The sequence below is a fragment of the Scomber japonicus genome, chromosome 1, assembly GCF_027409825.1.
Source record: "Scomber japonicus isolate fScoJap1 chromosome 1, fScoJap1.pri, whole genome shotgun sequence".
NCBI lineage: Eukaryota > Metazoa > Chordata > Actinopteri > Scombriformes > Scombridae > Scomber > Scomber japonicus.
In genome coordinates, this window is record NC_070578.1 from 20,742,005 (window position 1) to 20,759,126 (window position 17,122).

At 39.6% G+C, this 17,122-nt stretch overlaps 2 protein-coding genes across 3 annotated transcripts; both read right to left on the bottom strand.

Moving 5' to 3' along the window:
* Window positions 1-624: 624 nt before the first annotated feature.
* On the bottom strand, window positions 625-7,016 carry ogfod1 (2-oxoglutarate and iron-dependent oxygenase domain containing 1). The gene is made up of 13 exons (XM_053317869.1): window positions 6,816-7,016; window positions 5,653-5,798; window positions 5,518-5,564; window positions 2,763-2,863; window positions 2,561-2,677; window positions 2,399-2,490; window positions 2,117-2,245; window positions 1,900-2,013; window positions 1,736-1,815; window positions 1,369-1,634; window positions 1,165-1,293; window positions 881-939; window positions 625-787 (listed from the first exon to the last, which is right to left on the bottom strand). Exons 1-13 carry the CDS (start codon window positions 6,976-6,978, stop codon window positions 638-640), a joined length of 1,593 nt encoding a protein of 530 aa, XP_053173844.1. The 5' UTR covers window positions 6,979-7,016; the 3' UTR covers window positions 625-637.
* Window positions 7,017-8,966: 1,950 nt separating this feature from the next.
* On the bottom strand, window positions 8,967-12,666 carry nudt21 (nudix hydrolase 21). 2 transcript variants are annotated; one of them, XM_053316350.1, is made up of 7 exons: window positions 12,402-12,666; window positions 11,195-11,395; window positions 11,054-11,117; window positions 10,888-10,977; window positions 10,168-10,243; window positions 9,933-10,047; window positions 8,967-9,384 (listed from the first exon to the last, which is right to left on the bottom strand). In XM_053316350.1, exons 1-7 carry the CDS (start codon window positions 12,521-12,523, stop codon window positions 9,363-9,365), a joined length of 690 nt encoding a protein of 229 aa, XP_053172325.1. In that variant the 5' UTR covers window positions 12,524-12,666; the 3' UTR covers window positions 8,967-9,362. The 2 variants fall into 2 exon arrangements, with proteins under 2 accessions (XP_053172325.1, XP_053172318.1); XM_053316343.1 differs by having other exon boundaries at window positions 10,885-10,977.
* Window positions 12,667-17,122: the final 4,456 nt, after the last annotated feature.

Genomic DNA, 17,122 nt, shown 5'->3' on the forward strand with positions numbered 1-17,122 from the left:
TTAAACTGTCTACACGTTTAATTAATTAGGATTAATTTATAGACATTTATAGACTAGTCACAAACACTGCTTTACTGCTTTTCTTTAGTTAATAAAATGGATGACTTGTCTCATCTGTAAGCAGAAAAAAATTGAATGGAGCCAGCTAACCCCACCCACTGCTTGTCTTGTCACCCACTCCCAGACTTTCTGAAGTGCTATTAACAACAGCAGTGCCCAATTTCCCCAAAATATTCTGAGTGTATTTGCAATAAGAAAATAATGGACATGTTCTGATATGGAGCTATAACTGAAACAACTCATCAGACTTGACTGGCTTGATAGTTTCCATTAAACAGAAAGAGTTTAAAGTCTTTTTAAGAGTAACTGCTGTTTGACAGAGGTAGCTGTTGCAGTGGCTGGAGAGGTAGAGCGGGCCATCCATTAACCCTGATCTCCTACTGTTCACATGTCAAAGTGTCCTTGAACAAGACACAGAATCTGAAATTGCCCTAAATAAACAGGCCAGGACAGTGGAGATGTGTGTGTGCTTGGTCCTGTTTGTAGGTTGAAATTTAAAATGAAGATACCTAAGAACACCTAAGAAGATACATAAAAGCTGTCAAAAAACACACAAGACAGATATATGTGTACATATTTATTCATAATACACAAAAGAGAAGTCATAAAATTCTCTGCTAGCAGAATCACAGCAGCTTTTGTGGTTGACATGTTTGACAAATTTGAGGGTTTCCTTGTCTCTGTAGACCAAGGCGAGCGAGTTATCCTCTGGATATACTGTCAGCAGCTGGGAGGAAGAGAACACCAACATATTAATGATGATCACTACAGTATTGTCTACATGTGTACATCTGCACTTTATACTGTGATTAACACTCACTTCCTCATCCTCTTCATTAGCAACATAACACGTGTAGCCTCCAAACTCTGACTGCCAGTCTGAAAGAGACACATTTAAAGAGTCAGATGCAATAACTGATTGAGAATTTGTTGCTGTGCTGCATGTGTGTGTCTCTGTCATCGGCTCGGAAAAGCTGGCTTTGGGGTCAGTAGTTAAGGTTAGGGTTAGGGTTAGGGTAAGTCTACAGGAAGTCAATGTAAGTCTATATAAAGTCCTCAAAAGTGACTTAGGACAACGTGCATGTGTGTCTGTTTGTGACTCACCTGCACAGCCGAAAGGCAAAACAAGGTCCAGAGCGTACTCTGCCCGCGCTGCTTCTCCATCATGTAATAAAGTGTAGCCGCCGTGAGACCATCGACGCAGTTCACCACAACATTGAGGTGTACTCAGCTCTACAGAACACAGAGGTTAAAGCAGACAAACACAGACGTTTGAAGATCCGAAGAAACAAATTCACACATGCACACCTGAGTCTTTGCTTTTATTTGTTGCTGCTGCTGCTGCTGCTATTGATTCAGTCGAAGACCCTGTGGCCTCTCCATCGCCTTGCTCCTTTTTCTCTGTTTTTTCATCTTTATTCTCATCATCATCGTCATCGTCAGCAGGACACAGGTAGTGTAATCGAAGGCCCGTGAAGTTGGAGAGAAGCAGGAAGAAAGCCTCTGAATGAAGCAGCTCCCAACATGCACTCACGCACTGAGGCCAGGTCTCAAGAGAAGCCACATCGTAGTATCTAAAAGCACACAAATACAGAGTGTGAAATCAGAGAACCTTTAAATATGTTTTCCAACACAAAGCACATCATTTAACAAATGAGGTGTGAAACATTGTCACCTCTTATTGGCTGGACCTCTCCTCATCCACTGAATCTCAGTACGTCGTAGTGCCTCGCTCACCTGCTTGAATTTCTCCTCCTGATGATGAAAACATGATCAGCCAGCAATAAAAAGTGAAACAGTCAAAAACTGTTTGAAAAGTCAAAACAAAATATAAGTTACCTTGAGAAAATCTTTGAGCTGAATTTCAGAGCTGTCCTCAAACTCCTCCTGAATCTGCTCCTGATAGGAAATATCCAGGTAGACAGGGTTGACCCACTCCAGCAGCAATGTCTCCTGTGATCAACACACAACAAACAAAACCAACTTATGTAAGCTGTTCTGTGAAGGTAGTGAAATAAAACTGTACACATATGTGCACACATTCGACCAAACTCACGTCTCTCGGTAAGTGCGGGTTCCGTGGAATGGGGGGCTCTATATGACGCGGAGGACGTTCTAAAGACGGCCCGTGGAACCAGCCACTCATGGACAGACGACACTTGTCCTGTGACAAAACCTCAGACACCTGGACAAACACAGCCTGTATTATTGATCTGCAATCACTGCTTCTTCTTTGAGCTTAAAAGGCAGCATGTAAACCTCCTCCAGGACTACAGCCCCTCCCGCAACTAAAATTTATTATTATTATTATTATTATTATTATTATTATTATTCTTACTTGATGAAAGGAGACGGGAGAAACTTCGAAGAGGAGAAGCGTGTTCCAAGAGGGTACGAGAGACTTCACTATGCTCTGGGGCTGGAAATCACCTGATGACAATAATTCAATTATTCAAGGCTTCTGTTGTCTAAACCCACACACACAAAATGGGAAGCTCACTGTTTGTTGAGTAAAGGTCCAGGGTTCCCCCATCACTGCTCTGCCATGGAGGCACAAGATACAGAATGAAAGCGACGCGCCTCCCCTCCAATTCATCATCATGACACAAGAGAACATCTAGAAATGAGAGAAATGTTCTTATTTTAGCCATGAAAATTCATCATGAAGGACCTTTCTTTTGGTGTTTGGGGACAAAGCTCACCTGTATATTCATATCTGGCACAAGAAATATCCACTGTGGGCTCCAGTTCTACGTCCAACACCTCCCCAAGCCAGGAACGGAAACGCCCAAACAGTGCGGATCTGAAATCAGTGATATAGATATTTGTATACTGCATTTTAATCCTGTCCTGGATTGCACAACGACAATAATACTGAACCTTGAACTTTGTAATAAAATGAGAAACACTGGAAGCTCCACCACTCACACAGAGATTATTCTGCTATCTTAACCTACCATGACATTTTTGACATAAATAATAGATGATCTCCAGAGGAAGCTGTTACTGTGCATTTAATTATGGCATTTATTCACCAAGGGTGTGTTTCCTCAGCAGGTGCAGCACCATGTTATCACAAATATCTTCTATCTATGAATGACTGAACGCCTGTCTGTTATTCGCATATCTTCTATGTTCATCTGATTGATTTCACATGTGACAGGTGTCTTGCAACGGGCACGAGTAAGTGCATTGCCAAGTTTGACGTTGTTTGTATAAGAAATTTAAAAGATATAGGCCTAGATAAATATATCGGTAAAAGAAGCACATGTGCTGCTGTCGCTCTAGCCGCTGGCCACTTCCCTCTCACACACTGAGCACAGCTCAGGACCGGGTCCGTCAGCCGTGGAGCTTGCTCTGGGAGAGAAATCTGCCTTTTAAAATGAAGTTTCACTGTTAATACAGTAATTGCGGCAGCCCAATAAAATCCGAACGAGTGCCTTTAGTCCACAGTATTTGCTGTAGAAGCAGCACAACTAAAAGGCCCGATTTTGTTAACTTGCTCAAATTTAGTTGATTTGGTATTTTTATTTGATTGTTGTGCTTCTACTATGTGTCAGTAGGCTACGTAGCTAGATGGCATCTTTATCTGTCTGTTTTATCTGTGTTTGTTGCTGAAATACAATCGGGAGGCTGCATGGGTTGTTTTATTTTGAAAATTTTATTATGCCGGTTCTGTGTCTCACTTCCTGTCTGGTACAATCTGCTCTGTTGAGCTTGACGCGATTTTTCAAAAATAGAAATGCTGCGGATTGATAGCACTGTGGCGCAGAGAACCTCCTGAGACGTGCCATGGCGCTCCTGGTGGAAATTGGGCTTTAAAGAGGCTATAAGGCAGCGGAGCTTTGGCAGCTAAAATGTGAAATACACTTCAAACTCTAAAAAAAATGTGACTCAAAGGTGTTGATCTGAATACAGATTTGACATCCTGCTCGTATTAATCTTGATTTACACGTTGAGATCTTAATTTCTCTCGTACTTGGCTCCAACCCTGAACTTCTTGGCAGGCTTGGCAGCTCTTACTGTTCCATATTTCTACAAAAACAACTTTACATGTAGTCATTATTTCAGCTCACCATCATTCACACAGCTGTCATGACTCACAATGAGCTGGTGGGGAATTCACTTCCAAGTTTAGCACATAATCAGACTGAAATTGAAACAGCATCAGCTCCATCAGGGATTGAATTGACTTTATTGTGCTTGGCGGCAACTGCATACAGCTTCAATATTTTCCATTAAGTTTACAGTCATGCCATGCCAAATGTTAATACTAACTTTCAGAATCATCACCACTTAATGAAAGATGTAAACTAATTAGATATAATCTCTGGCTCCACCTGGTGGAGCTGATGAATCCCAAAATGCCTTCAACATTTCAGTCTTGTGATTTCAATCTGCTAACATAAAACAGCTCAACCTACTTAACACTTTAAAGGTTTAACCAAAGCAGAAACTGGTAAAATAGATACAGATTCAAAGTCTGTTGCTACATTGGAAATGTAGGAGTTCTAGTAAATGTCTCCTGAATAATTTTGGACTATGTGAGGGAATGACAGAGAGTGTCAGACATAATATCTGTGCAGGATTTACAGCGCTGAGATCAGCAGCGACTAACAACCGTTTTCCTGACATTTTAAGCTCCTCTCTCTGGATGAGCCATCAGTGGAGTTAAAGTGCTGTAAAGTAAAGAAGCTCATTGTGTCAGGGAGAAAATATCTGTCAAACTTGACTATCAAACATTCCTCATTCTGGTGGAAAAGAGCCACAAAATCAAAACTACCCACCAATAATTTTACCCGCATAAAAGGAAGTCATTCTGTCACATAAAAAAATTGTCTATGTCAATAGACAGCCATTAATGTAGTTGAAATTTCCATCCACCCATCAATCACCTATACTCTCTTACCCAGGAGTGAGGCTGAAGTCTATCCCAACTCACACTGGGACTGCAGGATGCCTCATAAGAATTATCCATCAGGGGGACACCAAACCTCAAAGTGCACCCCTCGTTAGTGTGTGTAATGATTCACTGATTGATTGTTTAAAATAGATCAAATGAATGTGATGTAATGTCAGGTCAATTAGAATATATCATTTAACAATTTAATATCAATATACCTAAAAACAGGGTGGTTCTTTTTTCATCAAGTTATCAATTTAAGATCATTTTGATCATACTAAGCTTATTTTCCACCAGACAGGATGATTAACTTCAAACCATTTAATTACACTTGTAGTTCAATTCGTCACAACACCAACCGCCATTAGCTGCCATACTATGTGCATTAATTCTGTTACTATTAAAAATCCTTCAAAAAAAAAATTGTGTCAGGTCTGTAAAATTATTCACACACACACACACACACACACAGATCACAGTCACTTCTGAGGACATTACACAGACTTACATACATTTATTGGAGCCAAAAACCACACACAAGAACACAAGCTCACCTCAGGCCTGTAATGTGTGGATCTGTCCTCTTCTTCAAATCATCTGACTGCACAGAGCAAAATAAACATATTGAAGACAACAAGAACACAAACCCCACTGGAAGGAATCAGTGAGTCGATGTGTTTGACAGTTACCTGTTTGAATTTGTAAAGATCGTTGGACTTCTCGTGGAAGTTGAGCCCCATCAGCTCTCTCTGCAGGTTCTCTACAAAGGTCTCGTTGCGGATGAAGTTCTTGATGATGCAGTGAGGGAAAGGATGGCAGTCCAACTCCACATCACCTGTTCAACAATATCAAAAGATTATGTGTCCACCTGAGATGCTGACAAATAACTAAAGCCTGACCAACTTTATTGAGGCAACAAAACAATAGACTAATACATCTATTTAAAATAATGATAACTCCACAAATAGTCATAGATGAACTTTATTGGTATATATTATAAAAACTATAAATATATGAACTATACAGTATCTAGATCAAAAATCATTTTATTAAGAAAGTAAAATAGAATAAAGCTTTAAAAAATTTTGACACTGTTTAGTATAGTGGTTTTTGATCGGGACCTTGTCTAATGTGGTCTGAATGTGGAAGAAAGCAATTAATTTTTTTTTTTTTTTTTTAGCAAAATAAAGGTTTCACAGATCTGAAAGTGGATTTAAGCAGCTTGAAGACTTTTGTTATCTCTAACACTCTTTCATCACTAAATAAGTGGTGCAAAAACTGAGAATCAGCCAATATTTATGTTTCCCTTTACTTTCCTCTTTACTTTTCACTTACCCCCAATTGGAAACTGACTTTAGTATTGTTAAATTTGATGTCATGTGTACAAAGAAATAAGTCAAATGTTTACAGATTTATGTTTTCAGTTTCAAATGCAAATGGGAAAGCTTGAGTTTGTGCAATGAAGTTTTTGTGTAAGAATACTTCAACTTTTTAATGCTGTATTATATAATTAGTGATGACTTACCAGATCACTTCTATCCTGCACTTTATGTTCAATTCTACTAAAACGCACTGGATAAGCAGCCTTACCCCAATCCGACATTACCGTCCTTCTGATCCCTTATACTCCTGCTAAAGTTTTTGTTATTATTATGGCACTGCCCCACTTTCAATATGTATTTCCAGCAGCCACTGAGAAAGTATAAAACCTGCTCACTGTAGAGATCAACTGATTATTGTAGAAGTTACAAACAGTTTTACACATCCTGTCTCCAGCTGTCACAGCCTGACAGATGTGTAATCTCTGAGTGCATAAAGTTTCATGTTTTGTGGTCTCCTCCTCTCCTCTCACCATGGCTGTAGTGCGTCTTACGGCTCCACGCCTCCTTCACTGCGCTCTTCACCTCCTCATCCTCCACAGCTGCAGACAGATGTGCTGTTTCTTCACTCGTCTTTTTCTTCTTCTTCTTCTCCTTTGTGTTAACACACTCGACATGTTGTCGTTTTGAGCTCATGGCAGAGTTTCTGAAGAGCTCTGACAGCACTTACACCACCGTAATCACGCTGGTGTGAAATGTGCGTCGTGCGTCGCCGGAAAATGACGCTTGTGTTTGGGCTATTTCTGCCCCGGGTTTAGACTGGAAGGCATCACTGGAAAACTGAGACGTCTAATCACAGTCAAGTCATAATACACCTTAAATCACTTTCTTTAGGCCTGAGATTTAAGGACTTCTCCTGAAGTGACTCAGAATATACAAAAATGAAAATATTTCAGAATCAATGAATGATCTTTATTATCATTATAATCAGGTACAATGACATTTCACATGGTGTCTCCCAATATAGTTAAAATAAGACAAATACACAGCAGTATTGGCAACATGTTAAATAAAATAAAAGGCACTACTTTAATTAAGCGTTAATAATAATAAATAATATAATAAAAATATTGAATGTTAATTCTAATGAACAGGTGGGAAAAACTGGAAATATCCTTGGGCTTTTAAGGCAGGGCTGAGTGTCTGCTGTGTGCCTTAAAAAATACATTGCTTCAACTCTCAGGCAAGATTTATAACAGGTCCGGCCTCCTTCATTTGACAGAACTAAATTAAGGAGTAGGCACCCACAGTTTGTGGGACTATTTCCAGTTGGCCCCCACAACCAGACAACTAGACTGCTGTAATCCAATACAGACTCCAGACCTGCATTGAAAGTCTCTGGGACATGCTGACTATCATCAAACATGCTTGATAAAGTGCCCTCTTATGTGCAACCCCACATCAGTGACTCCTTTACAAGCCCTGTCCAAATGTTCACCCCTGATGATTTGTTCTCCCTGATTTGACTAAACGCAAACAATATTTAGTGTTATAAAGATATGATCTCTGGCACCTCAACAGGTTGAGCTTTTTAGATAACTAATAAATGGATATGACATGATGATAGGAAGTCTACATTCAGACAGTGAGCAAAAACATTTTATTAACCTACATATGAAATGAGTGCTGTTGTACTGCCCTCAGGTAACACTGGACCCCAATAAGTGCTGTTCATACATTATTAGACACTGATGATATTCGATCACTGACTGTCAATATATTTTTTCCAAATTATTTGAATGGATGCTGCATCAATGCAACATCGCTGCAAACTTTAATGTATAAAACCTTTTTCTTATACGACTATCCATGATTTTTTTTTCAGGATGTCATCACAGCTACGAGTCTTTCATTTCATTATGTCAAGTAGCTTTTCATTTGTGTTTTGTGTTTCACTGAGGGATGACAGCATCCATCCACAACGTGCTGAAAACACTTCAAGTAAAACAATCATGTCAATTTTGTCATTTTTCAAGTACAAAATATACTCACATCAATGTTTGTGTGTACAATATGTAACTGCAACACATCTGATCTTGAAATAACCATGTGGCTGATGAGGCTTATTAGACCTTTATTTAGCTGCCTGTGAGGTAAACTTTGGGGGAAAGCAAGGCAGGGACCCAACAAGATATGCAAGAAATTTACAGGTTGCAAAGTTAAAACTTCAGAGCTGTTTCAAATAATCATCTCCACCATTTTTACTGTTCAATTAGCACGCTAACACTTTAATCTCATGTGCTTCTTCTGGGAATTAACTGCTGGTGATAATTTCCTCCTCTGTAGGGACAAAAGCCTTGCTGTGAATACAGTAACTTTATGTAATCACCATGTTTAGATAATTGTGAGAGATCTGTGCCTGCAGGTCACAGGACTTTCTTCTGATAAATGTACATCTGTCTCCAACAAGACATAAAAACATAAGACAACACTTTTGGGACTGCTGTCTGTACAGTTATCCCTTTTTTTCATTCCATGTTGTGCCATTTGATTTAAATGCAAAGTGAAGTTTTTTTTCATGAGCAGTAGTACTTTCTGTTCTGACTCTGATTTTTGTATCACAATGATTACTTCGTTATAGGAAAAATGTCTGAAAATCTTTAAAACTTGATAAGTCAGCTGCTCACTTGCTCTCTAAACTGTATAAAACATATTCAAATTACTTTTTTATTAAAAAGGAAAAAAAAACACAGCATTGTTACAGGTTAAAACAAGAAACTCAACGTTGCAGTTTGTTTAATCAAACACGTTCCTCTTCTGGAGAGGCCATAAAATCAGATTCTTGAGACACTGGAATTTGTACTTGCATACTACAAAAACTATTTGTTTTTAAGATAAAAAAAGAAAGACACGTTACATTTTCATGTTCTTCTAACAACAGTATAAACAAACACCCCTGTGGACACGACAAGTTTTTCTTATGTGAGATTTCCAGCGATGAGAAGTCTCTCGCCTTTGAGCTTCACTCAGACGGGGCTGCACTCACAGAGACAGCCAGATGCACCTTCAACTCACTCTGGTTAGTTGTAGATGAAGTTGAACCTATAAGGAGAAATCATGATTTAAAAAGTCAGTTTATGCTATGGACAATTTTTACAATAATATATCTATTTTTGTAATTTCCAGTTTATTTTTAACTTCCTTCCTTCCAGTGTTGAATTTAAGCTTTAATATAACCTTTTCCCCTTTTCAGCCCAATATTTACTGCATACAATAAACAGATTCAGTCTTTATCTGCACATTATGCATATATGCATCCAATCAGTGTAAATAACACAGTCACATATATCTTGGCTAAGATCTCATAACACCATAACTGAGTTGTAAATTAATGAAAACATTTAGATAAAGAGAAAATGTTCAAGTTACAATGACAGAACACCAGAGAAAATAAGCATGCATCTCAAAATTCAAATTACTACTTTAAGGTACTCCTTTAGATAAACCAATAACAATATTTATTCATGCCTTTTAGAGTTTTGCATTTCTTCTTCTATTCAGCCACTGTGACAATGGACCAAACAAGTGTTTCATTTTAAAGTTATTTAGAAAATTACCAAACGCACACATGCAGAAGTCATAAACCTTACCTGCTCAATAACTGTGGTAGACTGGAAATGATGGGTCCATATCCAGGAGCGTTGTCATATAGTTCAAACAACGGTGCTGCCACCAGTTTATAGTTCTTGGGGACGGCAAACAGTGCTGCAGAAACATTAATCACAGATACATTTTAATTCTACTTCCATCTGTTTTTTTAAAACAAATAATTTAGCTTTAATGCTACAACACTTAGAACCGTCACTCAAACTGTGACATACAGACCTTTTTCCTGCAACTGAACCAGGAAGAGCTTCTTATGCTCCTTGGGTTTGGTAATGTGAGCGGGAATATAGGGGTACTGCAAGACACACAAGTTTATATTAGTTCAATATGTACAGGAATATAAACTAAATTTGTGTTTGTTTATTTTTCAGCCTGGATTTATGAAGCAGAAAATATATGTGGTAGTTTGGTGTGTTGCACTGACCTCTAATGCACAGAAAAATAAAAAATTCAAGGAAAAACCTGAATACATAAATGGAAAACATAACGACTGCAGATGCTTCCACACAGGTTCACTGCATGGTACAATTAAGCAACTCACATCCAATCATGCTCTGTGGCTTGTATAAAAATACTGAGCAGGCCCAGTTTTGTATCAAGATGGCATGACAGTCATTTTGGATTGTCAGATTTTGATACACACCACTTTGTCCTTCCTTTCATATTTACTAAGTAATGAAAGTCAAAGTCAGAGTGACGAAGATCTCAAAATCTTACATACATATATGAAAATGACTGTAATTCATATAAATCTATGTATTTTTGACATGACATTTAAAAGAGAATAAGTTAACAACAGGTTTTATGGACATATTTCAAAGCCCACTAACAGGTAAACCAAATGCTGACCAGAAGCCGCTGAAATCTCTTTCAATATTGATCTGTGAAAACTACTCTGCTTTTCAACGTAAGTATGCCTATCAAAATAACTACAACTACCTGTGGAGGCTCAAAGTTGGGGCGCCACCAGTTGCCTATGCAGTCGTCAATCACCCAGTCCTGCTTCACCCCATCCTGCCGTCCGAGGATCTAACATCCAGACAAAAATCAATATTAACATCAGCCACTGGAACAAGTAGCTCAAACTGTGTGATGATGTAGCTACCTCAGTCATCAGGCGTTTCAGACCCTCCACTTCATCTTCTCCAGGACTCAATTCTCCGCCGGGCCTGCAGGAGAGAAATAAAACTGTCAGATGAGGGTCCAGGAAAAAACTTGCACAAACCTCTGAACATTAATGACTCACAGTTTGAAGAAAGTTGTTCCCAGTTGCAGCAGTAAGACATGAGGCAGCCTGTGTTCATGGACAATGAGTACTCCCTCCACCGTTCTCCTCATTCCCATCTTGTCAAACTCCTCCCGCATCCTCTGGAACCGTGCTGCCACCGAGCTGTCCTTCTCATACAGAGGCTCCTTGGTGCCAAATGTGTAGTTGGTAAGAGGGTATCTGAAACACGGAAACACACACGAGAGGTTATGAAGCATGACCAGACATCACTTCAGAGCAGTATACACACCTGTGTGAGATATACAGTATAATAATATATTATGGATCCAGGGCAGTAACTGAGTATTATTTTCATCAATTTATATTCTTTAAGTCAGTTTATAAAATGTCAGAAAGTAAGTCTTAAAATTTCCAAACAGCAGTCTAAAAATAAAAGAAAGATGAAAAGATAAAGAGAAGATAATCATAACATTGAAGCCAGAAAAGGGATGTTTCTTGAATAATCACAAAAAATGACGAGGTTTTTATTATCAGAACTGTTAAAGCAGTTAATCCAGACTTTTGGCTGCCATCATTAACACGATTAAGAATTAATCTTTAATGAAATTTTAGAGGCTGATTATTTGCAACTAGTTAATTAGTCAGTCCAAAAAAAAAAATTGTTATACAAGTGTTCAAGAAAAATAGCAACAATTCACTGTCGATAGTTTCTAAAATGCTATGTTAGCTAGGTCCTGTGATCAATAACATAAAAATAGCTTTTGGGTTTGATGATAGGGAAAAAAGAGAAAACAATGTCAACACCAGCTTTGGTTTTCATCTTTAACACTTAAAACAATTAAACTATCAAAGTAGTTCACAACTAGGCTACTAATCAACTCATTGTTGCAGCTCAGATTAGTTTATCATTAAATGATACAACTCTCTGACTTTGAACTTATGTGACTGTTTAGATAAATGAATTCTGCCTCTAACTAAACTTCTTGTTCTTATATTAAAATGTGTTTGTTTTTTTCTAAGATTTTCCGTTTCTAACGTTACAGAAAGCAGCCACATGCAAGCCTTGAAACCATGGTAACATCATGGACACTGAGTCAAAAACACACTTTTATCTGAGATGTGATGAGTTATTAATTCATCAAACACAGACTGAACCAGGCTGATGTTGGGGCACATTTAGAGCCTGCTCACGGCTGCTTGTGCATCATTGTGCACATGAACTCACAGGTTGATGGTCCTCTCCAGGGTGAGGGGCTTGGCAGGCCCGCTCATGTATTTGTTCCCAAACTGGACGGCCCCGCCGCGCGGCCACCCGGTGGAGGAGCGACTGGGAGGCACCACCGACATGATTAACGAGAGCACGAACAGAGGAAACCTTCCTGCAAATGGGAGCTGGTTTGCACGTCGCTGGCTGACCAAAAACAGCAAAGTAAATTCAGAAGAGTACCGAGAACACTACAAAACAATTTCTCCACCGCCGCTTCCCTCGGTTCTCCGCTTCCGGGTGAAGTGTGTGTCCCTCCAGCTGATATTTCCCGCCAGCGACCCCTGCTGGTATGGATGATGGAGAAAAATACACTAAACAGGTTTTTAAAGTGTGAGATGGGCCTCCACACGGGGAGTGTAAAACAGATCCAGGGGAAGGTCGGTGGATAGGAGTGAAAAAATATTACATTAGTTACTAAAAGGGGACCACACAATAGCCTAAATGTGTGTGATTTGGTTAAAGACTGAGGTTGACTGACTGTAGGATCAAATAACATGATCATGATTCGACAGGCATCCAGGAATTGAGGAGGTGAGCTGTTTCCAAACTTTGTCTGAGGGGAGGTCCACAGTCTCAGTCTCAAATTCCCTTATGTTTCCTCAGATAGTGTTTCCCTGTTGAGCTGTGGTGGAAGAATAGTAACAAAAAGAGGGACTTTGGCACAAAAGAGACTGTAACTTTGAAAGATACTTACTTGATTTGACTCATTTGGGCAGCTGAAGCTTCATACTAGCTTCAGATAAAACTTTTAAATAAATTGTAGCACAGAAGGAGGACTATGGATTTTGGCCCCCATCACTTGTGCATTATGAAGAGCTCTTCTACTGTCAGTATGAACAGGAGGAATGATTACAGCATGAGAAACATATTTCAGTGCTCATTTGGGCACCTAACTGGTGTTTTAAGACAGACTTGAAAAATGGTGAGCCTTGAAAATTAAAACTACACTTTACAGTTTTATTGTACTTTTATTGCTAATTCAAATAAATCATTACTAGTAAGCTATATGTTAATGAAAGTCATTTTACAGAAGAACTGTGACTTTTATCAGCCAGACCCGAGGCTGTGATGAATTTTCACTGTCTCTGCAGTGAAGATGATGCTCTCTTTTGTCAGACATCAGTGGCATATATGGGGATGTTTTATGATAAATCTTCACACTATACTCCACTGCAGAGAGCTGCTGGATCTGATATAGGAGAAATCCACAATCTACTCTAGACCATCATAAATCAAAAGGAAAAACACCTCTAAAAAGGGACAAGATATGATTTTATTATTCATGTAGTTGCTAAGAAGAAAAATACCAATATGAATGGTCATTTGTGTTTGCCCTCATCTCCTCACAGCTGCAATACATTGCTGTCTGTGAATTTGTGCGTAGGCAAAATGAGGATAGAGCACCTGACAGAGGGTTAGGTGGTTTTTACACTTTTTTACCCTTCAGCAGGCCTTTCATTGGATTGTCATCATCTGCCTATCATCATCAACACACATGACTATCTAACGTCTAAAATATCAGCACTGATGCTTTTCAGTAGGCACTTTTCTCAGGAACTAAAGTCAGACTAATCCAAGAAACATTGTGTGTATGAGGCCCAAAAATAGTCTCTTTACTCCTCCCAGCTGCAGTCGTGACAGGAGGAGCACCTTCATTTCATCCTGCACTACAGGTTTTAACCAGTTGTCTTCACACAATTTCATTAGACGCTCAGAAATATGCAGTAACCTATTTAAGTGTTTGAATTTGGTGATACATGCAACTCAAAGCATTCAGCTGAAATTTAGACGGTAAAGAACGATTGTTTTGGATATAAATGTCACTGTTTTTGTTACACCTTAACAATTTAACACATTACATTACCTCCATTTTAGAGTTCAGTTAATCAAATCTCTGCTGCACATACAGTCTATAATCTAATTGATGCTGTAATGTGAAGCAAAAACATGACCTTTATGTTAATTTGAACTATATCTATATATATAAATATATATGCCAACATTTATGTCTGATGTTGTACATGGTCCCTTTGCAAATTAATAATATTAAACAAATATATGCACATCAACATTTTGAACCCAAGAAGCTTCAAATGCACATGAATTAGTTCATTCTTGACCTTGAAAACAGTACTTTCAACCACATCTCATGGTCTTCCTCAGTGAATGAAGTTTCATACTAGTGTCATCGTGATGACACCTTAACTATCAACTGGGGACAAGGGAGTTTTTCCTTGCCACTATTGCCAAGTGCTTGCTCATGTGGGAATGTTGGGTCTCTTTAAATGAAAGAGTACAGTCTAGACCTGCTCTATGCGTAAAGTGCCTTGAGATGACTTGTTGTGATTTTGTGCTATATAAATAAAGATTGATTGATTGATTAATTGATTGATGATTGATTGAACAAAGTCCATCGGCTGCAGAAGACCATGAGATGTGGAGAACCTTGGCATAACGGTTTCTTAGAACAAATGTAGGTTACGAATAATGTGTTTGCTGATAAAGACGCTGAGGTAATGATTCAATTCAATAATCCATTTAATAGTCATAACTATGTCTCTTATCCATCTATTGTAAACATGGTGTATTTTACCACAGTAATTGTCTTATGGTACATAATCATACGTGCAATGCAAAATTCAAACAGAAGTTAAAAAAAGGACAAAGACACTGCTGGATTTGTTGATTACATCACACCAAGGGGATCTCAGTTCTTTGGTCCAGTGGCCCACCCTTTGTGGTGTGCTGCTGTAATGTGGTGGTCCCTGTAGGAAGTGCCATGGATCGTTCCCCCTCCCCACCTCCCGCACCCTACACCTTTTACCCTTTACTGTGGCCTCTCCTGCCCCCTGTCACAGTAGTTGGTCCCATATTTAGCAATTTCTTGATTTTTGAATTATTTCTCATCCGCTGCCTTAGTTTCTTCTTGATTCTGACCCTTTATCACTTCCTCATTGCTAAACGGTACACCCTCTTTCCCTGATGGAGGTTGAACCGTCCCTACTGCTGTTGTCACTGTGACTTCTTCAGGTTTCACACTTTCCTCCTGCGCTTCTTTCTTTGTCTCTTCGTTGTTGACTTCAGCTGGTTTCTCTTTATAATGCTCATTCTCTTTCCCACCGTCGACGACTGTCTTGCTTTCATTTTTCTCAGCCTGTTTGCTCTTTTGGACCACCTCAAGCTCCTCATCTGCTTCTAGGAGAGAGAAATACATATGTAGATCTACTGTACTGACGTGTAAAAGCAAAGAAGAGCATGGATATAGTCATACATTACATAAACCTACCTGTGCCCTTTACTGCTGGCTCCAAACTGGATCTTTCTTCGTGATGGGTCTGTAAATCACTATCTTTACTATCATTAGAGGATGCTGCACTGGTCAAATGGTGAGAAGTAGCACTTGAGTTATCGGTAGCAGGGAGGCTAGAGATAGTTAGTGTGGGGGTTAGGCTGGCGTTGTTAGGGTCAGGCAGGTCTGAGTCAGTCGTGAGTAGAGGGCTAACTGCAGCTGCGGTTGTTAAACTGGCGTTGGTGGTGGTGATAGTATCTGTGAGGTTTGTTTCACTGGAAAAAGAGGAGGGGGCGGAGACGTCAGGAATGGCGGAAGTAGAGATAGAGTTCATGCAGTCGGTGGATGTTGGGCTGGTAGTGATGGTGGAAGAGGTGGTGCTAGTAGTAGGAGGGGCAGTACAGACAAGGGTGGGGGAACTGGTAATGGGAGCTTCAGGTGAAAGTGGAGTTGTAATGGTATCACTTGAGTTAGGAGGTGGGGATGTATTTTTAGTGACAGAGGAAACTAAAGTTACGGGGCTAGTTGAGGTGGCAGATACTGAAAAATCATCACTAGCTACAGTAACTGAACTGGTAGAGACATCTGATGGTGTATCTGACATGCTGGTGGTGCCTACTGTGGCGATGACAGAAATAACTGCATCACTACAAACTGTGAGAATATCATTTGGCTCCGGCAAAGTCAATTTAGTTGACAGATTTGTTGACGTTGTGGGAACTGAGCTTTCACTGCTGGGAGCAGAAATAGTTTCTGAGGTTGAAATGGAAGTTATTGTTGTTAATTTGGAAGTGACAGAGAGGCTCGGAGTAATGGACTCAGAGGGAGTGGAAGTAACTGAGACAGGGGCGGCGGGCTCTGTGGGTGTAGCAGTGCTTGTAAGGGATGCTGGGAAGATAGAGGTGGGTATTTCTGTGGTAGTTGCACTAGCTTCAGGGATGGAAGCCTTGCTGTCGAACTCTGTAACATTTGTGGGTGTTGCAGCTTCTACGGTAGTGTTAACAGAGCCAATGCATATATCTGAGTCAGAGGGAGTTACAGTACTTGAAGGGGAAATAGTAACATTAGTTGAGTCAGGGACTGAGTCTGAGATTGTCGGTACAGTGGGAGTGGTGGTAGCACTGGGGGCAGACGGAGCTGCAGTTGGACTGAGTTTAGTGGGCGTGTTTGTCTCCCCCTCCTGTATTTGGGCTAGCTCGTTCTCAGGTGTGTTGCGGCCAGATGTTGTAGGGGGCGGGCCAGGCTTTATAACTGGCTTTGGAAGCAAAGCAGGTTTCCCGGCTGACTCGTGTGCTGATACACTTGGTCGAATTTGATGCCTTGTATCTAAAAAAAGAGTGAATGTTTATATTATTTAGATGATCATATACATTAGAAAGACTGAATCAGT

What these genes read in the sequence shown, in the direction of transcription:
- ogfod1 (XM_053317869.1), bottom strand. Translation starts at nt 6,978, where the DNA reads ATGAGCTCAAAACGACAACATGTCGAGTGTGTTAACACAAAGGAGAAG. An exon ending in GGACCTTTACTCAACAAACA is followed by an intron (nt 2,491 to 2,560) that starts GTGAGCTTCCCA and finishes TATTGTCATCAG; the next exon opens with GTGATTTCCAGCCCCAGAGC. An exon ending in AAATAAAAGCAAAGACTCAG is followed by an intron (nt 1,294 to 1,368) that starts GTGTGCATGTGT and finishes TGTGTTCTGTAG; the next exon opens with AGCTGAGTACACCTCAATGT.
- nudt21 (XM_053316343.1), bottom strand. Translation starts at nt 12,523, where the DNA reads ATGTCGGTGGTGCCTCCCAGTCGCTCCTCCACCGGGTGGCCGCGCGGC. An exon ending in CTGGAGAGGACCATCAACCT is followed by an intron (nt 11,396 to 12,401) that starts GTGAGTTCATGT and finishes TCCGTGTTTCAG; the next exon opens with ATACCCTCTTACCAACTACA. An exon ending in CTACCACAGTTATTGAGCAG is followed by an intron (nt 9,385 to 9,932) that starts GTAAGGTTTATG and finishes TTCTCCTTATAG; the next exon opens with GTTCAACTTCATCTACAACT.